The sequence below is a fragment of the Cetorhinus maximus genome, chromosome 6 (genome assembly GCF_964194155.1).
Source record: "Cetorhinus maximus chromosome 6, sCetMax3.hap1.1, whole genome shotgun sequence".
NCBI classification, from domain to species: domain Eukaryota; kingdom Metazoa; phylum Chordata; class Chondrichthyes; order Lamniformes; family Cetorhinidae; genus Cetorhinus; species Cetorhinus maximus.
Window position 1 is genome coordinate 142273594 of NC_135884.1, and position 20692 is coordinate 142294285.

At 44.2% G+C, this 20692-nt stretch overlaps 1 protein-coding gene across 5 annotated transcripts in view; it reads right to left on the minus strand.

The window, feature by feature from the left end:
* gse1b (Gse1 coiled-coil protein b) overlaps window positions 1-20692 on the minus strand; it is a 599837-nt gene that overhangs the window by 300635 nt on the left and 278510 nt on the right. For 4 of the 5 annotated variants that reach the window (XM_078544609.1, XM_078544608.1, XM_078544607.1 and 1 more), the window contains exon 2: window positions 20032-20206. In XM_078544609.1, the coding sequence (XP_078400735.1) occupies window positions 20032-20206 (175 nt within the window). Of the gene's footprint in view, window positions 1-7412; window positions 7786-20031; window positions 20207-20692 lie in introns of those variants that run through there. The other variant, XM_078544610.1, reaches the window with a different exon arrangement.

Below are 20692 nucleotides of genomic sequence, written 5' to 3' on the forward strand. Positions count from 1 at the left end.
GAATTGTTGAAGCCCATAAATAAAAAGAAACTTGCATTTATATAGCGCCTTTCATGACCTCGGGATATCCCAAAGCTGATCTTGGGGCCACCATCAGATAAGCCATGATCCTATTGGATGGTGGAGCAGGCTCAAGGGCCAAATGGCCTAATCCTGCTCCTAATTCTTATGTTTGTAAGTTCAAAGCCCTTTACAGGCAGTGAAGTACTTTTGATGTGTTTTAAAGGTGGGAAACGCAGCAGTCAAATTGTGCACAGCAAGCTCCCACAAACAGCAATGTGATAATAACCTAATTGGAAGGTTTTGGTTGATGGATAAATATTGATTGCTCTTCTATGAATGATGCCATGAGGCCTCTGACACAGACTTGAGAGGGTAAATGGGGCCTTGGTTTAACGTCTCATAGGAAAGATGGCACCTCTGGCAGTGCAGCACTCCTTCAGTACCGCACTGGTATTCAAGAGTGGATCTTGAACCTACAATCTTCTGACTGAGCTGACATAGTGCAGGAAGACAATGAGGCTGCAAAGAGCAGGAAAGAAAGATAGATTAGAACACGGAGTAATGCTTAAGCCTGACCAAACTTGGGACTCTAAATTCAGTAAGTTGTCGGCGGAAGGAAGATAAGGAGGCCCATAGGAGTTGGTGTGATGGGTATTGTCTTTCTCACTGTGAAGAAACAGGGAGGGGTCTGTCCATGTAGAATTGTCAATTTGGAGCTTAGAAGGGTCGAAAGTTCTGAGGAATACTAACTTGGGAATAAAATTAATAAAGGCCAGGCAGGTTTGTGCAGAAAGAACCAGGCTCGGTTTGCAGAGTTATGGGTGAAAGGGGTGAGTGAGGTGAATGGCAGTTTGACTTGGTTAACACAAGAGCACAGGAAAGTGTAAACCATTAGTGGTATTGCCAGCCAATGAGCTGTGTGTATGTTTATGTAGGCACACTGTTTTACTTCATTACTTCTGATGGGTTGCAGTCCCAGATGCCTAGGCCAGGATGTCACCACACAATGGCCCCGTAAACAATGCCAGCTGCAGGGAGACTGTGTTGGAAATACACCACAGGCTTCTCTCCATGCCTGTGGTATCCATTACAACTCACTGTGGATTTACACTGCAATAAATCTCCTCTCGGTAACAAGGCATTTAGTCATCTCACTGCTTTCAGCATTGCACCTTCACATCACTGATTGACAAGCAGCACAATCAGACACAAGGTGCTGTTACTAGCCCAAGTGGCAGGAAATCCAGCTGAGATTAAAAAAAACCCAAAAACATCTGCTATTACAGACAATGCCAGACCAAAATAATAACTCCTAAGCCCTGAGGAGCCCAGAGCCCACATCACAAACTAGGGTCATCTATGATTTCCACTAAATACAGTACATAAAAAGATGTGTAGCTTACTCAGGCATGCAGACAAATTGACGCTATGGCAGTCCTGTCACAGAGGAAGGCAGCTGAAGAGTGGCTTGACAAAACTGCGGTTGCTCATACACGCCTAAGAAACCCTCCTCTGCTCGCCTGGATGGTGCCTTTCATGGCCTCAGGATATCCCAAAGCATTTTACAGCTAATGACGTATTTCTGAAGTACGGCCACTGATACGATGTAGGAAAGCTCCCACAAACAGCAATGTGATAATGACTAGATATTCAGATTTTTTTTTTGAAGTGATGTTGGTTGAGGGATAAAAATTGGCAGAACACCAGAGAGAGCTCCCCTGCTCTAAATAATGCCATGGCATCTCTTCTGTCCGCTTGAGAGGGCAGACAGGGGCCTCAGTTTAATATCTCATCAGAAACGTGCCACCTCTGTGCAGTACTGTCTCAGTACTGTACACGGAACGCCAGCCTGGATTCTGTGCTCAACTATCTTTAGTGGGGCACGAACCCACAACTTTCTGATTCAGAGGTGGGCATGCTATCAACCGAGTCACAGCTTTCTTTTATTCATTCATGGGATGTGGGCATCACTGACAAGGCCAGCATTTATTGCCCATCCCTAATCGCCTTTGTTTGGAGGGCAGTTAAGAGTAAACCTCATTGCTGTGGGTCAGGAGTCACGTATAGGCCAGACCAGGTAAGGACGGCAGATTTCCTTCCCTAAAGGACACTAGTGAACCAGATGGGTTTTTACGACAATCGGCAATGGTTTCGTGGTCATCATCAGACTTTTAATTCCAGATTTTTATTGAATTCAAATTTCACCATCTGCCATTTAAACCCGGGTCCCCAGATCATTAACCTGGGTCCCCGGGTTACTAGTCTAGTGACAATACCACTATGTCACCGCCTCCCCAATAAGATCAACAAACAGATTGTAGGACCTGGGGCCATCCTCACCTGCATTTGTTCTATTCCAAACTACCTTCAAACTGCAGTATGGATGGAGATGTTGGCAGGGAATGGTGTACTCAATCTGTGCAAACTGGCATTTGAGATAAAACTCCAGGCTATAAACACCAGGACAACCAACAGTGTATTATGATAAAAAAAAAATAGAAAGTGCACAAATTCAAATACACTGCTGCGATTTATTAGTTTCTGGATATGGTTGATAGTGTATTACAAGACTATAATTCAATGGAACAGTTCTGACAATGTCCCACTCACGGAACTAATAGGAAGCAGATACGTTGTGAGGGAATTCTCTACCCATAAGCTACCTCGTCTTTTTTTTTTTGGCAATCATGTCTCACTTACTTTCTTTCCCTCACTTATCTGTGTCACATCTGAAATGCGAGACGAGGCTGGCAACCTTTTCCAAAGTCTCTGCCAACGCAGCTCTCTAACCAGTTTCCAGAGAGATGGGTGTGAGAAGACACCGCGTCTGTCCCACTCCAATATCCACTCCTTCCTGTGGGGAAGTCCTTAGTCTTAATCACCCTGCCCCTCGTGACCCCAAAAGCTGGGACTTCCAATGGTTGAAAGGTCCCAAACCTGCTTCCTCCTCATCTGTGGCACTGTTCACTTTGTTTCAATGCACCACTAGTACTAATAGTTGTGGGAAAATACAGGTAAGCTCTTACCCATTTTACCTCCTCCTTCAACAGACACTTCCTATGGCTGAAACTTGGAGAAACAGGAAGCCACTGCGTTAAACTAACAGTTCCTGACCACTCCTGCGTTATCTGCAATCACCCATCGAAGAACTGAGTCTGCGTGAAGACTCCCTCAGTGCTGTGCCCCTCTGCAAAATAACAAGTGACTCAGAATTCTCATTACCTGATTTAGAGGGACACTATGCTGGCATCAAGGAGTTGCCATGAAGATTCCCCGACAGCCTGTGCCCAACCCTCACTCCAGTTTCTGCCATGCCATCTGTCTGTTAAAGCTACAGATGGTACCTCTGCTGTGGCGCAAACTACTAAAGTGCAGTTTCAAACTTTTATCCTCCCCAATTTTATAAAAATCCAAAAAGGACTCCCACAAATCCCCAACAAAGATTAATTGGTTCAGTGCAATTTCTGACGAAACTTCGAGCTATATAAACCAGAGAGGCCCTTCTTAATCAAATATTGTTGCAATATTAACTACCCAATTCTACGCATGAGGAATGGACACTGTGGCAAGGTACCAGGTGCTAACTGACGCATCTGGAATCAAATTCCAGTGAGAATTAAGAAGGGGAATTCAGAGGATGAGGCACAAAATGGTATAAGCTTCACCTGTTGCAACAGGAAACTGGAAGCAGAGAGGCCTGGGCTCAGGAGGACAGGAAACAATATAAGGCCTGGCTGATGTCACTTCCTGTCATCACAGTCATTGAGATTTCTAGAAAACATGAAGTGGGTATTAATACAGTCTGACTAAACAATGTCCAATTCTACTACCCAATGGGGAATTATAAACCCATAGGGCATTCAGCAGAAACTTCATTACTAAGAAATTATGAGAATTTGGAACCTAACAGAGGGAGTGAATGAAGCGAATAGTACAGAGACAAGCATATTAGGGAGAAGTGAATAGAGGGTTACCATGGTAAATTTAGTTAAGGATAGATGGGAGGAGGCTCAAGTAGAGCATAAATGCCAACATGGACTGATTGGCCCAAAAGGCCTGTTCTGTGCTGTATATCCCATGTAAACCCAAGTAACACATACGTAGTTTTGCCTTCCTTGTGGCTTCTTCTTTCTCTGTTACTCTCTTCTCATAAATCCCCACTTCATTTCATACCAGCTCACCCGACTAGAATTTAAAGTAGTTTAATGTTCCCAAGAATTGGGGGATTTCCTTGCCACGACTCCACCGCCAATCTCACTGCCTCCACCAATTGCTGACAGTAACCAAATTCTCGCCACATTTGCCAGTGAGCGTTATCTCTCTTCAAACTCCCATCTACATTGATTACACTGAGAAGGCAGAGAGCAGCAGGATATCAGTGTAGATAAATAACTGGCAGCCTCAAGCCACTTAGGTGTTGCTTAAACAACAAAGATCTTTGGTGGACTTCAAAATGAGTCTGTCTCCCCTCCCCCACGTAGCTCCCCAACAGTTTGACCAATGACTCAACAACTTTATCCAGTCGAGCTCCACCAACAAGGGAGACTCCAGTTTGATCCCAGGTCTGTGCTGAATTTGATGTTCTCTGAGCAGTGGGGTTCTACAATTGGCCTCAAACATCCCTGGATTAGAGAGGAACAGATTGCACAGGGTTCCCGCCCTAGATTTGATAGAGGTGTTCAAAATCATGAGGGGAGCTGGACAGAGTAGATAGGGAAAAGCTGTTCCTGCTCGTAAAAGGATCAAGAACGAGAGGGCACAGATTTAAAGTGATTTGCAAAAGAAACAAATATAATGTGAGAAAAAAACTTTTTCACACGAGTGGTTTGGGTCTGGAATGCACTGCCTGGAAGTGTGGTGGAGGCAGGTTCAATCAAGGCGTTCAAGAGGACATTAGATGATTATTTGAATAGAAACAATGTGCAGGGGTACAGGGAAAAGGCAATAGGTCATAATGCTTGTTTGGAAAGCCGATGCAGACACAATGGACCGAATGGCCTCCTTCTGTGCCATTAAAATTCTGTGATTCTGAGATTTTTCAAAGTGATCTCTCTCAGGTAAGATAATTAGCCATAGTTCATGAGGGACCATAGACATCATTGTCTAACAGAGGGGCAAATGGTTATATAGCTTGAGAAGTACCACTCTACATCGAGCATGGGGCAAGGCAAGGAGGAAGCCATCTATGAACGACTACAGCGGGAACAAGATTGAACCCACGCCACTGACTTCATTCTGCACCACACTCTAGCCATCCAGCTAACTGAGTTAACCAACCTCTTTCAGTTAGTTACTTAACTATCTCCAGTATTTACACACATTACCAGTAGTCCAAGTAGACTCCTTTGTTGTGATATCATATGCATAGAAGCTGCATAGTGACATCACTATGACATCACCGAGCATAAGGCTGGAGGGTCAAAGTACAGCCTCCATGTTTGGAAGTTCACTATTGCCTGTGATCTTAATTGCAGATGTTCACTACTGTCTGTGACACTGTATCAGTAAGACTTTATGTGTACTTCATGAATCAGGTATGTGGTCAAATAATAAGCCTATGTAACTGTTAGGACCCAAGTTAGATCAAGGCTTGTGCAGAGCTGTATATAGTTGTTGCTAGTAATAAACTTCATGTAATTGTGTCATCAGTCTCAATATCTTGCTTAGCATAGGTAGCAAAGAGACAGATCCCTTGAGGATCCTGCCTCCACCACACTTCCAGGCAATGCATTCCATCAAGACCCTCAACGTACATGGTGGCAGCAGACTGTAGGAGACCACGACCCCCATCGCAGGGCTTTCCTATGTGGTTTCCTTAAGAAGTTAATGCTGATTGGTCTTCCCTTTCTGAAAACCAGGTTGACCATCACTTACTCTCTCACTCCACATGCACCTTGGTGACATGACATGAGGGGCTTGAGCACAAAGTCCGGCTGGCACTCCAGTGCAGAACTGACAGACTGCTGCATTGTCAGAGGCAATGTCATTCAGGTGAGAAGTTAAACCTAGATTCCATCTACCTTCTCAGACATGGCATGATTTGGAAGAGCAGAGTTCTCCTCGGTGTCCTGGCCAATATATATCCCTTAAGCAAATACTTATGATTTGGTCATCCTGACATTGCTGTTTGTGGGAGCTTGCTGTGCACCAATTGGCTGCCACGTTTTCTACATTACAACAGTGACTACACTTCAAAAAAAGTACTTCATTGGCTGTAAAGTGCATTGGGACGTCTGGAGGTCACGACAGGCGCTGTTTAAGTGTAAGTCTTTCTTTCCATTATTTCATTCTTCAATGGATTTCAAGAAACACAAAGGTATACAGTTTTTGCTCGGTGGCTTTGATTTTTTTCAACGCAAGATATCACAGAATTTTAACCATAAATTCTGCTCAGTGCAAATGGGGGTCCTGCAATCTTTTGCGCCTGTTTAAAAAGTGATTGCGGTAGGAGGAGGCCCCACTCACAAAACTGGCCACCCCCCACTCCCGGATCGAATGAATCACCATCACATCTTTCTACTAATGGTGCCCATTTGGAGACCTTGAGCAGGCTCTGAGACTGACACTGATTCTTTAAGGTGCAAGGCGACCATTGGCAGGTTTTAAAAGCTGATGGAAGTAAATGAAGAAAGAATGACAACAAAGATACTGACTTCTAGGCTCCAATATAACAAGTTCTGTATATTTCTTTTTAAGGTCATTTTCAACAATTAAACATTTAGTTACTCACAAATGGTGCAGCAGTCACTGTGACGAAAAGTGTTCAATTTTTTTTGATATTACACGTATTAATCAAACTGCACTAAGTTGCCGCTCTTAAATGTATCAAGGAGTATTATAAAGCAAAATTTGAAAAAAAATTACATTTTGAAGGTTGTCCAATTGTCCTCGTTCATATGACAGATTTTGCCTACGGTGATATGCAAATGAGTTCGAGCGTACACTCAAGAAGAAAGCACTTTTCAAAATGGCGCAATCACGCCCACAGCAGAAAGTCTACCCCAAACTACATAATGGAACATAAGTGCCTGTGAACTCAAACCAGTACACCCATAGACTGCTTTCCAAACACTGTCTGTATGCTCCATATGGCCCAGTAACATTTCGACATTCACTACAACCCCTCAACACAGCACAAGTCTTAGCGACAACCACTACTATCTCCACCTCCTGCCTACTCCGTTTACTGACAGTAGCCAGCTTCTTGGGAAGTCTGTGATAGAAAAACCAAAAGGAAGGCACTGGCCAAGCAAAGAATTACCATTCACCCGGCAAAGAAACCAGCAACTTTTCTGAGTGGGACGTTTCTGACGTACAAAGCATCTAAAGGTACTCCAGCTAGCAGACGCAAGGTGAGTGCTCCCTCCCGCCCACCCCAAACTGCTAGTTCAAACTACTGATTGACTTACCGGGTTTAAAAGGTTTCCATCTTTGATCCTTGCAATCCATTATCGAGCCGAGGGCTGCCTGTCCGCACGCTGATCTACAGCAGTTCTAGTGAAAGAACGAGCTGAACTCTTTTACACCCTCAGGGGAACAAACAAAGAGAAAAAGCTCCCGTAATACATACTTGTCCTCTTTGTGATAAGACCGTGAACTGGAGGGGGAGAGACAGAATTCCACAGGCAAACACTTCCTGAGGAGCCGCATCTGGCTACAGTTCCAGGTTTCTGATTTCTCAGAAAGTGACTCAGCCTGTTTGGCGTATTGTGAGCAATTTGTGGCAACATCTGTCAACGACAGTCATTATATCCGTATCAAGCACTGTGCACCCGCAGAAACAGGTTTATTCACCCACCCAAGTCAGACTGTGTCAAGTACCTTTTCACCATCTATATATCCACCCACCTCTTCACAACCTGTACAATATAGACTTAAGACTTCATCAGACCTCTCTGGCTTAAACCTCGACTAGCCTCAGTTAACCAAGATAAAATAAAAAGGTGCCAGCGCTTAGGAATGTGAAGCTTAATTGTTTAATATGTTAACTGACTTCTTTTCCAAAAGGTTAACTGTGTTCCTCTCCGCAGGTGCTGTCAGACCTGCTGAGTTTTTCCAGGTATTTTTATTTTTGTTTTGGATTTCCAGCATCCACAGTTTTTTTTACTTTTATTCTTTTCCAATTACCTGTGTGAACTCATGTCCTCTTCAGGGAAATGCATACACTTTGTGTATATTTTAAGAAGAGTTATCATTAAATGCGCTTCAATTGTGTCGTTTCATTTTCAAGCAAATTATTCATTTCTTCCATTTTCGGAAAGCTGGAGTCCGTCATGTAGGAAACAAATAAAACCACAAAACAGACAATGAGAAATGGAGTGTTTTCTGGCTTGTTGTGTGTGCCTAGACTCCCTTTTAATTACAGCCTTTTTTGGTAGTCACAGCCCAAGTATCTGAGTTTGTTTTTGAAAATTGTGCCTGGTAACTATTCCACAAAGTTTTGGAGTACAAATGTGGAAGGATTATTTTTTTCCACCATTGAGTTTCTCCAATCCATTACCTGCCACCCCTCCCAACACCCGAAATTCCCTCAAACCCCAGCTTCCTGAGGTGCAGCCTCTTGTTAGGATACAGTTCCACGATACCAGGTGCCAGCCGTATACTTGTTGAACTGGCCACTTATCACAAGACTAGACCGGGAGTGTCAGCAGGCAATTCAAGTCATACAACAACAACATACATTGATATAGCGCCTTTATCCCGGTAAAACATCCCAAGGAACATCACACGAGCATTATCAGGCTTCAGTTTGACACCGGACCACATAAAAAAGATATCAGATCAGATGACCAACGGCTTGGTCAAAGAGTTAGGTTTCAAGGAGCATCAAGTGTGGGGTGGGCAGAGATATAAGAGAGACAGGGAGAGGTTTGGGGATGGAATTCCAGAGCCAAGGGTCTAAACATCTGAAGGCACCACAGCTAATGGAAGGTTGAAGAAAATCAGGAATGTGCAAGAGACCAGAGTTGGAGGAACACAGAGTTCCCAGTGGGTTGCAGGAAATTACAGAGATTATTTATGTAGAGGACAAGACCACAGAGGGATATGAAGACAAGAACGAGAATGAGATGTCAGTCAGGATGTGACACTTGAATTGTTACGAGGATTCAGATATGAATAGAATAAATATAGAATAGAAAAACTGGCAAAGATATAGGATTATAAAATTCTCAAACTAACTTTATTGAACTGTTTCAAAATCATAATATGAATAGCACACTGATAACTGATGAAGAGGCGAATAACATCGTACAGTGTCTATCAAAGATAAACAGAATTTACAAACTGATTACTTTCAATTCAATTGTGTCCTCATTTTATAAGTGCCCCAGAGAAGCTGAAACTTCCCAATCCAGTTCGCGTTTTACCTTTTAAAATACATCAGGCCTCTTTCATCCATCTCCCTGTCTTACTTTAAACCATGAGATCAACCAATTATCTGGATGATATCCACAAAGCTGAATCATCCACACAGTCCCCAGCCTTGCCCCTCCAGTGTTTTTACTTTAACCCACAGAAGCACTGGCACTTCCCCTCCAGCTCTTCACTTTAACTGAACCAGGAGACTAAAGGATTACATATTCCCTGAACGATACTCACAATACTCAGCCCAGCTGACGCCTTCTAGTACCCATTCACACCTGGAACGCTGATCAGATGCCCAGGGGAAAAGACGTAACTTCTGATGCATTGGCCAATGTCCAGCTGGAAGGAACAAAGGAGCAAAGGAAAGGTACACCTTTCTTATACCCCTCTGTACATGTGTTCAAAACTTGTGGCGATCAGAGATTGGTTACTCCCTGCATGGTCAACTCTGTGAGTGACCAAAGGATGATGTCACCCCTCATGGCCAGAGTCCCTATGAACTGTTTCAAAATGCCCTTTTTGGCTGTTACAAGAAGACCCCCCCAACTAGGCCTAACATTCCACATGGTTGATAAACATCATCCAGGTGTATCGTCACACTGTTTCAAGGATACAGAGATAACCAATGCCATCCCTGAAATGAGATTTTTTCCTGTCAGTGTCTTGATAATCAAAGATATTTGTACCACTGAAATGTTTGCAATAAAAACTGACCCATACCTGGCTTCTTATATTTACAGGCTTTTAGTCTTTTTATTACCTATATCCTGTCTTAAGGATGCAGCACATACAGGACACAAGACATTTCAGACTGAATTCTGTTGAAGTACTTGTTTTCACTCAGTTAACCCTTGTGCTCCCACAAAGATCAAGCTTGCAAACTCAACAGTAGCCCAATGCCTTATGTACAATGTCATAGCACAACGCGCTGCTGAAAATTAATCAAGTACATCATCATTTCAGGATTTTCTGTCCATATTACGTGAAACACACTGGAATTACGGCTTCTGTTGTTAATCCACGCCCACAATGTCCAAGTTTGTTTTTATGAATCAATGTCTGCAAAGTTACGAGGTACAAGGTTCCACCTTGTCCAGCTTCACATTCAAAGACAGCCCTGTTCTCACCCAATGGCCAAGCATGCATATTTCTCAGCAGGACTTTCTGAAAAGCAATCGGGAGCAGTACTCCTCTGAGTATTCCCCCTCTCCCAGGCATACAGGGAACCCCAAGGCAACCGGAGCACCCGCTGAGCACAGATTACAGATAGCAGCTGTGATGTGACCGTGCTTCTGCGGTAAAAATTATTCCACTGGGTGGGGAAGCACGTCACCCAAGATAAATATTTCCCTCAATTCCTCCACAGCAAATCAAAATGAGAAATGGTTTCTTTTGCTCTTGGCTCCTGACCACTGCTCATGGCTAGTTTGGACAGGGCTAGCAGGGGGAAGAGGCGGGGTGGGGGGGAATGAAATACTGCCGTGAAGGTCACAGCAAACTAGCCACCGTGAGGTGGAACTAATACACAGCTCACAAACATTTACTGTTGAGAAGAGTCAGCCTGCAGACCACAAGTGGTTTGGTTTGAGTGCAGGCACAGCTGTGAGAGGAAGGAAATGTTCACAGCGGCTCAGTGAGATTCCCAGAAACAGCCCTCGCTTGGCGATTCTCAGTCCAAGGTGAGAGGAAACAGCCCTCAGTGCAAACCCCATCCACCGTTAATCAGCTCGGAGCCCGTGGAATGTTGTCACTGCATCTGTCCTGCCACATCAACAAACAAAATGCTCCAACTGTGGCTCCAGGGCATGACTGCTGTGCCTGTAACTAAGTGGGTAGTGCCCTCACCTCTAAATCAGAGGGTTGTCGGTTCAAGACTCACTCCAGGGATTTCAGCACTTAATCTAGGCTGACGGTCCTGAGGCACTGTCTGCCTTCTCACGCGGGTGTTAAAGATCCCATGGCACTATTTGATGAAAATTTCCTGGGCAACATTTATCCCAAAACCAACACCTAAACTGATGGCCTGGTCTATAATCTCTTTGCTGCTTGTGGAACTTTGCTGCTTGCAAATTGGTCACCATGTTTCCCTGCAGTTAACAATGACTACACTTCAAAAAAACAGGCACTTCAGTTTGGGTTGTTTGCTTGGGTAAGGTGCCACACAAGAGTTTAGAAGGCAAGATAAGTATGCATGGATTTGGAGGTAACAAATTAGCATGGATAGAAGTTCAGTTAACTGACAGGAAGCAGAGATGGGGCATCAGTGGGATTTTTTTCAAGTTGGCAGGCAGTGAATAGTGGTGTGCCACAAGGGTCAGTACTGGGGCTTCAGCTATTTACAATTTATATTAATGACGTAGATGAAGAGGCAGAGAGTAGTGTTTCTAAATTTGCTGGTAGAAAGGTAAGCTGTGGGGAGGACACTGAGAGGTTGCAAAGAGATATAGACAGGTTAAATGAGTGGGCAACAAAATGGCAGATGGATTATAGGATAAGGAAGTGTGCAGTTATTCACTTTGGTCAAAAGACAAGGAGAGCTGAATATTTCTTAAAAGGTGAGAAACTTGTAAGTGTTCGAAAAGACTTGGATGTGCTCGTACAAGGAACGCAAAAAGTTAACAGACGGTGCAACAAGAAATTAGGAAGGCAAATGTTGGCCCTTATTGCAAGGGGATAGGGGTACAGGAATAAAGAAGTCTTGCTAGAGCTGTACAGGGTTTTGGTGAGACCACATCTGGAGTACCGTGTGAAGTTTTGGTCTCCACATTTAAGAAAGGATGTGCTTGCATTGGAGATGATACAGCGAAGGTTCACTAAATTGGTCCCTGGGATGAGGGGGTTGTCCTATGGTGAGAAGCTGAGCGAATTGGGTCTAGTTTCTCTGGAGTTTCGAAGAACGAGAGGCGATCTCATTGAAATGTACAAGATTTCAAGGGGTTTGATAGGGTATGTGCCGAGAGATTGTTTCCACTGCTCGGGGAATCTAAAACACGGGGCACAGTCTCAGGATAAGGGGCTGATTCGTTTAGGACTAAGATGAGGGGAAATTACTTCACTCAAAGGGTTGTGAATTTTTGCAAATTCTCTGCTCCAGAAGGTTGTGGATGCTCCATTGTTGGGGTACATTTAAGGCTGGGGTAGACAGAGTTTGCTCTTTCTGGGAATCAAGGGATATGGGAAGTGGACAGGGGAGTGGAGTTGAAGCCTAAGGTCAGCCATGATAGTATTGAATGGTGGAGCAGGCTTGATGGGCCGTATGGTCTAATCCTGCTCCTATTTCTTGTGTTCTTGAGAAAGATGAAGTAGTGTTATTAGAAAGTGGAATCAAGGGGCAAAAGTTAAAAGTTTCAGTTGAATATGGCTTATTCATTGTCAATATGAGTTTTATTGTCTCTCTTTAACGCACTTAGAAGCAACCTCTATTCTATCTTTACCAATTTATTCCTCTTCTCTCTTGCCTCCCACTGGAACATGTTGCCACCAAGTGACCATATTATATTGGGCTTGGCTGTGATGCTCCCACTGTCAAATTGCCAGCTGATATTGCCTCTGGGTGACAGCCGTGCACATTCCTTTTCTCACTCAGTGGTAAATGCTCCAGGCCCATATGTATCCTTCAACCAACATCACCTAAACAAAACACAGTAAGTAGTCATTTTGCCACTTTTGCTTCTTGTGGGAACTTTGCTGTCTGAAAATTAGCTGCTACATTTAACCTACATTACAAAAGTGACTACACAAAAATATTAATTCATTGACACTAAAGCCCTTTAGGGTGGTCCGAGGACATGAAATGTGCTATATAAATGCATTCTTTCTTTGCATGTTGTGATACTCTCTTCATACATTGCTCCTACTTATTTTTTTGCCCTACTGCATCTGTTTCATGCACACTTCCTTCAAAATAAGTCTGGGTGACAGCAAATTCGTACTCCGCTCCGCAGCTGCACTCCCACAGTGGGCTGAGGCGTAGATGGGCTAACAGTGGGAGGAGAATGGTGCAAGTCATTTTAAAGTACACACACACACACACACACACACACATACTTTACAGACAACTGTGAGGCTAGTACTCTGCTTGTAAACTGGAATTGCTGGCAAAAGCAAGCCTGTCAGTATCTGGAAAGAGAAGGAATGACAGGTTTGGGATTTTGGAATAATGAGCAATTCAAAAGAACTTTAATCTAATCAAGCAATTTCAGATGGTGTAACTTGTTCTATTGTTGCACAAGTTCCATTCAAACCCTTTGATTAGATTACAGCCTGTAATTCACTTCCTCTATTGATCTTTTCATCATGAAATAAACCTTGGTTTGTTCGTTCCTGGCCTTACCTCTATTATTTTCCTTTTTTCAGTAGTTATATTGTACCGCTCAATGTGATAGAGAGCCACAAAGACCATGATGATTGAAGGGCAGCAGGGGCTAACTACAATTAGCCATTCATGCTCCTGGACTAAGGAGGAAGGATGGTAATCAGACAGAATTCCCATTCGGAAGTGCGGTTCTGTTCTGGAAAGACTGTCTGCACAAGATCGGAGTGTTTTGGTGGTTCCTCCCAGGGGCAAATAGCTGCCCTACATTCACAGATTACCCAGGCATATGGAGAACGATTGCTTGGGTGAGTTACTGGCAGGTCACTGATGTGTGTGGAAGGATAAGAGTGAATGGCCCATGATGAGGGGAAGGAGTGCGAGACCTACACTAGAGTTTGAGCTGAAATCTGATTTCCTCTCTACGCTGGAATCCTGCCTTTTACACAATCACTGACAAATGGACTAAGATTACAAGCTTCCATTTGAGCAGCTGCAGGCTTGAGCCCACTCCTCCACAACTAAACATCAGAGTGAATAATGTCAGTCATCCTTTGGGGTGAGTCAATGACATTCAATGCCTCAGCTCCAGGGGGGATGAGTCCGAAGCTGTGAAGCAACACAGGAGCCCTTCGCCAAATGGAGAGAATGAAGATTTCCCTCTTTCTCTCACAGACATTCACTTGGTTCATGATTTGGATCTAACACCTATCAACAGTGCTATGGTTATCACCATTGCTACCACCATTGCCAGGACATCACAAGCATTGTCCACAGAAGGCCCTCTGCCAAGGTGAACAAAGTAAACTGCTCCAGTCAGGTTTTTAGCTGGACTCATACAGTCTCAACATGTGGGGCTGGACATCTGGCCAAATTTGCAGGGAGAGGACGGCAAACAGTTATTCACATTCTCAGGCGATTGGTTTCAGAGCAAGTTTTTAATGTACACATTCTCGATTTTGAATGAATACTCGGAGCTTTATTTCAATGCGGCATGGTTAAGGCAGGTTTCCCATGAATTTCTAACATTAGAGCTAGTGCGATTTGCTGCCCAGGTACCTCAACGTGGAACAAGAACTCCCTGAGGAATTGGAAATACCAGTTTCTCAGTGGATCTAAACAAGTCATCTGGCAAGACATTGTGAAATGGCTGTAATGCTTATAAACAGAGACATGTAATGACTATGATTGGTTCCACAATGACATTGTCAATTGCTCCTCTGCTGAAATAACCATTTAGCGACCTCCCTCAATGGCCCAGTGGGTAACCTTTAACCTTTTGCAGTACAAGGAGCTGTGTGTTTCATTTGTGCTTCTTGGTTGTTGGTTTGCCCTGTTTGATTCTGTAAGTCTGCAAGTTTGTAAAATGCTGAGCCAGCGTTATTTCCTCATTGATGGGGAAAGCCTAAATCACATGGCGGGACCCGTATCAGCGGTGTGAGCTTTGTGGAAAATGGGCTCATAAATCATGTGTGGTCCGCAGGGGTCTAAACCAACCCACAAAGACAAAAGGGTTGGACACCTCTGAGCAAGGCCTGCAGGGAATTCCATGTTGCGGCCTGCAGTAGCTGGGAGAAGGCTTGTATGGGGCATCAACACGGTCATCGATCTGTTAGGACAAATTGGTCAGTTTCTGCGCTGTAAACACCTTATTTTCTTTATTCTTTCATGGGATGTGGGCTTCGCTGACAAGACCAGCATTTGTTGCCCATCCCTAATTGCCCTTGAGAAGGTGGTGGTGAGCTGCCTTCTTGAACCGCTGCAGTCCATGTGGTGTAGGTACACCCACAGTGCTGTTAGGGAGGAAGTTCCAGGATTTTGATCCCACAACAGTGAAATAACAGTGATATAGTTCCAAGTCAGGATGGTGTGTGGCTTGGAGGGGAACTTGCAGGTGGTGGTGTTCCCAAGCGCCTGCTGCTTTCTAGGTGGTAGAGGTTGCCGGTTTGGAGGAATCACAGAATTTTAATGGGACAGAAGGAGCCATTCAGCCCATCGTGTCTGCACCGGCTCTCCAAATGAGCATTATGTCCCACTGTCATTGCCCTGCCTTTTCCCCGTACCCTTGCACATTGTTTCTATTCAAAGTTCCCAGCCTCTGACCTGATCTTGCAGCCACAGTATTCATATGGCTAGTCCCGTTCAGTTTGGCCAACGGTAACCCCCCAGGACGTTGAAAGTAAGGAATTCAGCGATGGTAATGTTATTGAATGTCAAGGTGTGATGGTTAGATTCTCTCATGCAGAAGATGGTCATTGTCTGGTACTTGCATGGTGTGAATGTTACTTGCCACTTATTAGCCCAATTAATATTATCCACATCTTGCTGCATTTGGACATGGACTGCTTCAGTATCTGCGGAGTCACAAATGGTGCTGAACATTGTGCGATCATCAACAAACATCCCCACTTCTGACCTTATGATAGAGGGAAGGTCATTTATAAAACAGCTGAAGAGGTTTGGGCCTAGGACACTACCCTGAGGAACTCCTGCAGTGATGTCCTGGAACTGAGATGATTGACCCCCAACAACCACAATCATCTTCCTTTGTGCTAGGTATGACTCCAACCAGTGGAAAGTTTTGCACCTGATTCCCATTGACTTGCCAGGGCTCTTTGATATCACACACGGTCAAATGCTGCCTTGATGTCAAAGGCAGTCACTCTCACCTCACCTCTAGAGTTCAGCTCGTTTGTGCATGTTTGGACTGAGGATCTAATGAGGTCAGGAGCCAAGTGACCCTGGTGAAATTTTGACCTACAGAGTACATCCTTGCATTGAGTTATGACATTTAGACACAGCCAACAACAGTTCTTACATGTTTTGTGGGAGGGTGAAGAAACAGAAATGCCTGAGCAAAAAATATCATCAAATATACCACGTGATTGTTTTCATGAATATTATTGCCATTTTAGCAAGCATTGAAGGTAGTTAAATATCCAGCTTGCAAAGCTGAGAAGAAACTTTATGTTAAAAAAGCAAAAGTAACACTAACTGTACATGAATAAGACTGTTTACGGTAATACCGAGTGATTCATTCAGAGATTTGTTTGCACATTTGTTTTATCCGTCTTAGTCACAATTTGCAATTGCTTTCATAATCGCATACATTCTAGTTACCTCTTTTATCAATTGCTCACCTTTGCTGTGTTTGAATTCCCAGTTTAAAAAAAATTAATCTTATCCAGAACTGCTATGCTATTTCCAATGGCATTCATAGATTTTGATACAGCACAGAAATAGGCCATTCAGTAGATCTATCCAAGAAATCACATGTCTCTGTTCTTTCCCCTTAGTCCTGTAATTATTTTCCCTTTCGGTATTTACCTAACGCTCTTTTGAAAGTTACTGTTGAATTTGCTTCCACCACCCTTTCAGGCAGACCATAACAACTCGCTGCATAAATAAAAAGGTTTTCTCAACTCTAGATTTTTTGCCAATCATCTTAAATGTGAGTCCTCTGGTTAGCCACTGGAATCAGTTTCTCTTAAGCAACATGATTTTGATCCAGTATCAAATCTCCTGTAAAATTAAAGCCCATGGGATTGGGGGTAGCGTATTGAGATGGATAGAAAACTGGTTGGCAGACAGGGAACAAAGAGTAGGAATAAACGGGTCTTTTTCCGAATGGCAGGCTGTGATTAGTGGGATACCGCAGGGATCGGTGCTGGGACCCCAGTTATTCACAATATATATTAATGATTTAGATGAGGGAACTAAATGTAATGTCTCCAAATTTGCAGATGACGCAAAGCTGGGTGGGGTGGTGAGCTGTGAGGAGGATGCAGAGATGCTTCAGTGTGATTTGGACAAGCTGAGTGAGTGGACAAATGCATGGCAGATGCAATACAATGTGGATAAATGTGAGGTTATCCATTTTGGTAGCAAAAACAGGAAGGCAGATTATTATCTGAATGGCTATAAATTGAGAGAGGGGAATGTGCAACGAGACCTGGGTGTCCTCGTACACCAGTCGCTGAAGGTAAGCATGCAGGTGCAGCAGGTGGTAAAGAAGGCAAATGGTATGTTGGCCTTCATAGCCAGGGGATTCGAGTGCAAGAGCAGGGATGTCTTGCTGCAATTGTACAGGCCCTTGCTGAGACCACACCTGGAATATTGTGTGTAGTTTTGGTCTCCTTATCTGAGGAAGGATGTTCTTGCTATAGAGGGAGTGCAGCAAAGGTTTACCCGATTGATTCCTGGGATGGCGGGACTGACATATGAGGAGAGATTGAGTCGATTAAGATTATATTCACTGGAGTTCAGAAGAATGAGGGGGGGGATCTCATAGAAACCTATAAAATTCTAACAGGACTAGACAGAGTAGATACAGGAAGGATGTTCCCGATGGTGGGGGAGTCCAGAACCAGGGGTCACAGTCTGAGGGTATGGGGTAGACCATTTAGGACTGAGATGAGGAGAAATTTCTTCACCCAGAGAGTGGTGAGCCTGTGGAATTCGTTACCACAGAAAGTAGCTGAGACCAAAACATTGTATGTTTTCAAGAAGGAGTTAGATATAGCTAGATATAGATATAGATATAGCGAAAGGGATCAAAGGGTATGGGGAGAAAGCGGGAGCAGGCTATTGAGTTGGATGATCAGCCATGATCATAATGAATAGCGGAGCAGGCTCGAAGGGCCGAATGGCCTACTCCTGCTCCTATTTTCTATGTTTCTATGTTTCCTCTTAACCTTCCCTTCTCCAAGGAGAACAATCCCTGTCCGGCGACGTCTTTATTTTCTTCAATTTTAGCCACTTTGGGAAACGTTCTCACTTGTAGATCCCCTCTCCCGCCATGTACCATTACCTGGACATTACTTTTCCCCAAGTCTCATCAAATGAAGAGGCCGGGTTCTCTCACAGTCAGTGGGTGGTCCTCCTTAAAGCAAACTGATCTCTATTTGGCCAAAAGAAGCAAAGGCTTGCTTCTTCTTGAGTCTCCTGACCTGCCATTGGAACCACAGCCTCATCAGCTTGCTTGCAGAGTGGACTAGTTCCACGCACCCACATGCCCCGTGTTGCAAAATTGCATACAACACAAAGGTACTGAGGAATTGGACTAGCCAAAGACTCCTTCTGGGCCTGCCTAAACTCTTTTTGTTATTTCTGCCTTTGGTCCTTTCACTATCTCACTCTGCCCTGTGGCTCCACTCTCTTGTAAATCCGCTGGAGGAGGTCAACTCTGAAAATGGAAGCCTCCAGAATCAAATCTGCCTTAAGAGGCGCAGGATAACGTAAAGGGTCGATCTGACTTCACTCTCCCGAAATGTGGGATTAATGCAGAAGCACTTTTAGGTATTTAGCAATCTGTTCTCATGGAGAATGATCCCATCTCTAAGTAACCCAGTCCTGGATGCTGTGGCCTTGATATCGGAGAATAATTTTGACCTGTCTCCACCCATCTGGACACATGCAGATGGAATACTGATTTTTCATTCTGCCCAATGTTACTCACAATGACTTAATGGGGACTAACATTGTGCCGGTGTAAAAATAGTGTTACACCCAGTCCCCGTAACCTCATATACTCATTGTACCATGATACCACAACAATCTGCAGCAAAGTCCTAAGCCATTGATTTAAGCACACGAGTCAAACATTTTGCACATAACCATAGGAGCAATGTAACACAGCTCCGGACCGAGTTTTAAAATGGCCAACACCACCATACCAGCTAATGAGTAAGTCCAATGCCAGTGTGAATCCAGGATTTGGAGCCCTCGTCAGCCATGTTTTACTGTGCATCGGAGGCGATACTGGGTGACATTCGCTGGCATCCGATTGGTTGGTGGGACCAGCAGAATAAAAGCCAGGCACCCCACATACAATGCAATTCTCTAACCACTGACCTCAAGGTTATCTGAATCGCTGCTTGTCACAAAGGGGCACCAGCACTGGACTGTGGAGAAATGCACACTAACCTAACCAAACCAAACATGCCATCTGGGCTGGAGAAAGGGACATTATGTGAAACAAGAAAGGGGGAAGAAAATACAAGAGACAGGAATACAAATGAGCAAACCCCAAACCAAACTGACTAATATTAGAAGCCGTATAGCTGCCTGTAGGGAAACATGTATTATTCAGCATGTAAAAGCTGTGAAGTAGCTAAACCTCAGGCTATATATGTCCTCTGTAGGCATCTCTGCTGTGTTATACATCAACCTAGTTCACATACGTTCAAAGTTCATTGTTCCTTAAGGTACCTCCATGCAACAGCTGTTGAACAGCAAATGCTGATAACAAGCACAACATCTCCAGATTCTGACCTGTTAATGAGATTTGACTGCGTTTTTTTTTTAAAAAAACATTTCTCACTGTCAGGAAGTAGCAAAAGTTCACCCACTTGTGGTTTCGTGCTCCAAACTCCCCGCATCCACCGTTAGCCGAGGCGAGTGTGCCGGGACTGTGTCCGTGGTGACCTGCTCGATCTCCTCCGAAGTCTCCCCTCTGCCCGGAGGAGAGCTCAATGCCGCCTGTTTCTTGTTCGAACTGGAAAGGTGAAGCGGCGAAGATGAGTCCTGTTACGAAAGTGGAAAGGAGGAAGATTTTAATCTGTTTGCAATTAGAAGTGAAGGCTGCTGTTCCCTTAGCCACTCCCCCTCCCTCTTCACTTGAAATGCATGACAATGTGCAATCCAGGTTTCATTTCAAGCCCGTGTACAGCCGGAACACTGACTGCCCACTGTCCAAAACCATTAAAGCAGGTTAGCTTCTCCGTTTCTTCATTATACATTTTCATTCCTATACATTTTCTTCCCTATCTCTCTCTCTCTCCCAAAGGCAGCGACTCCACATTGGTGCATATTCCACTGGCGCAAGTCATGTTCTCTGGCACGCCAGGAGCCTGCTCTGCAGGTGCGTTGGCAGAATACATTGCAGCCCAGCCTCACCCTCAACTTCATACCAAGCACGCACACTTCCAGGAGGCATTGCTGGATGGTGATTGGGAGTGGGAAGCCTGCCTTGGTTTCCTCGCCCTAGCCATGGACCACTGAGGCTGATTG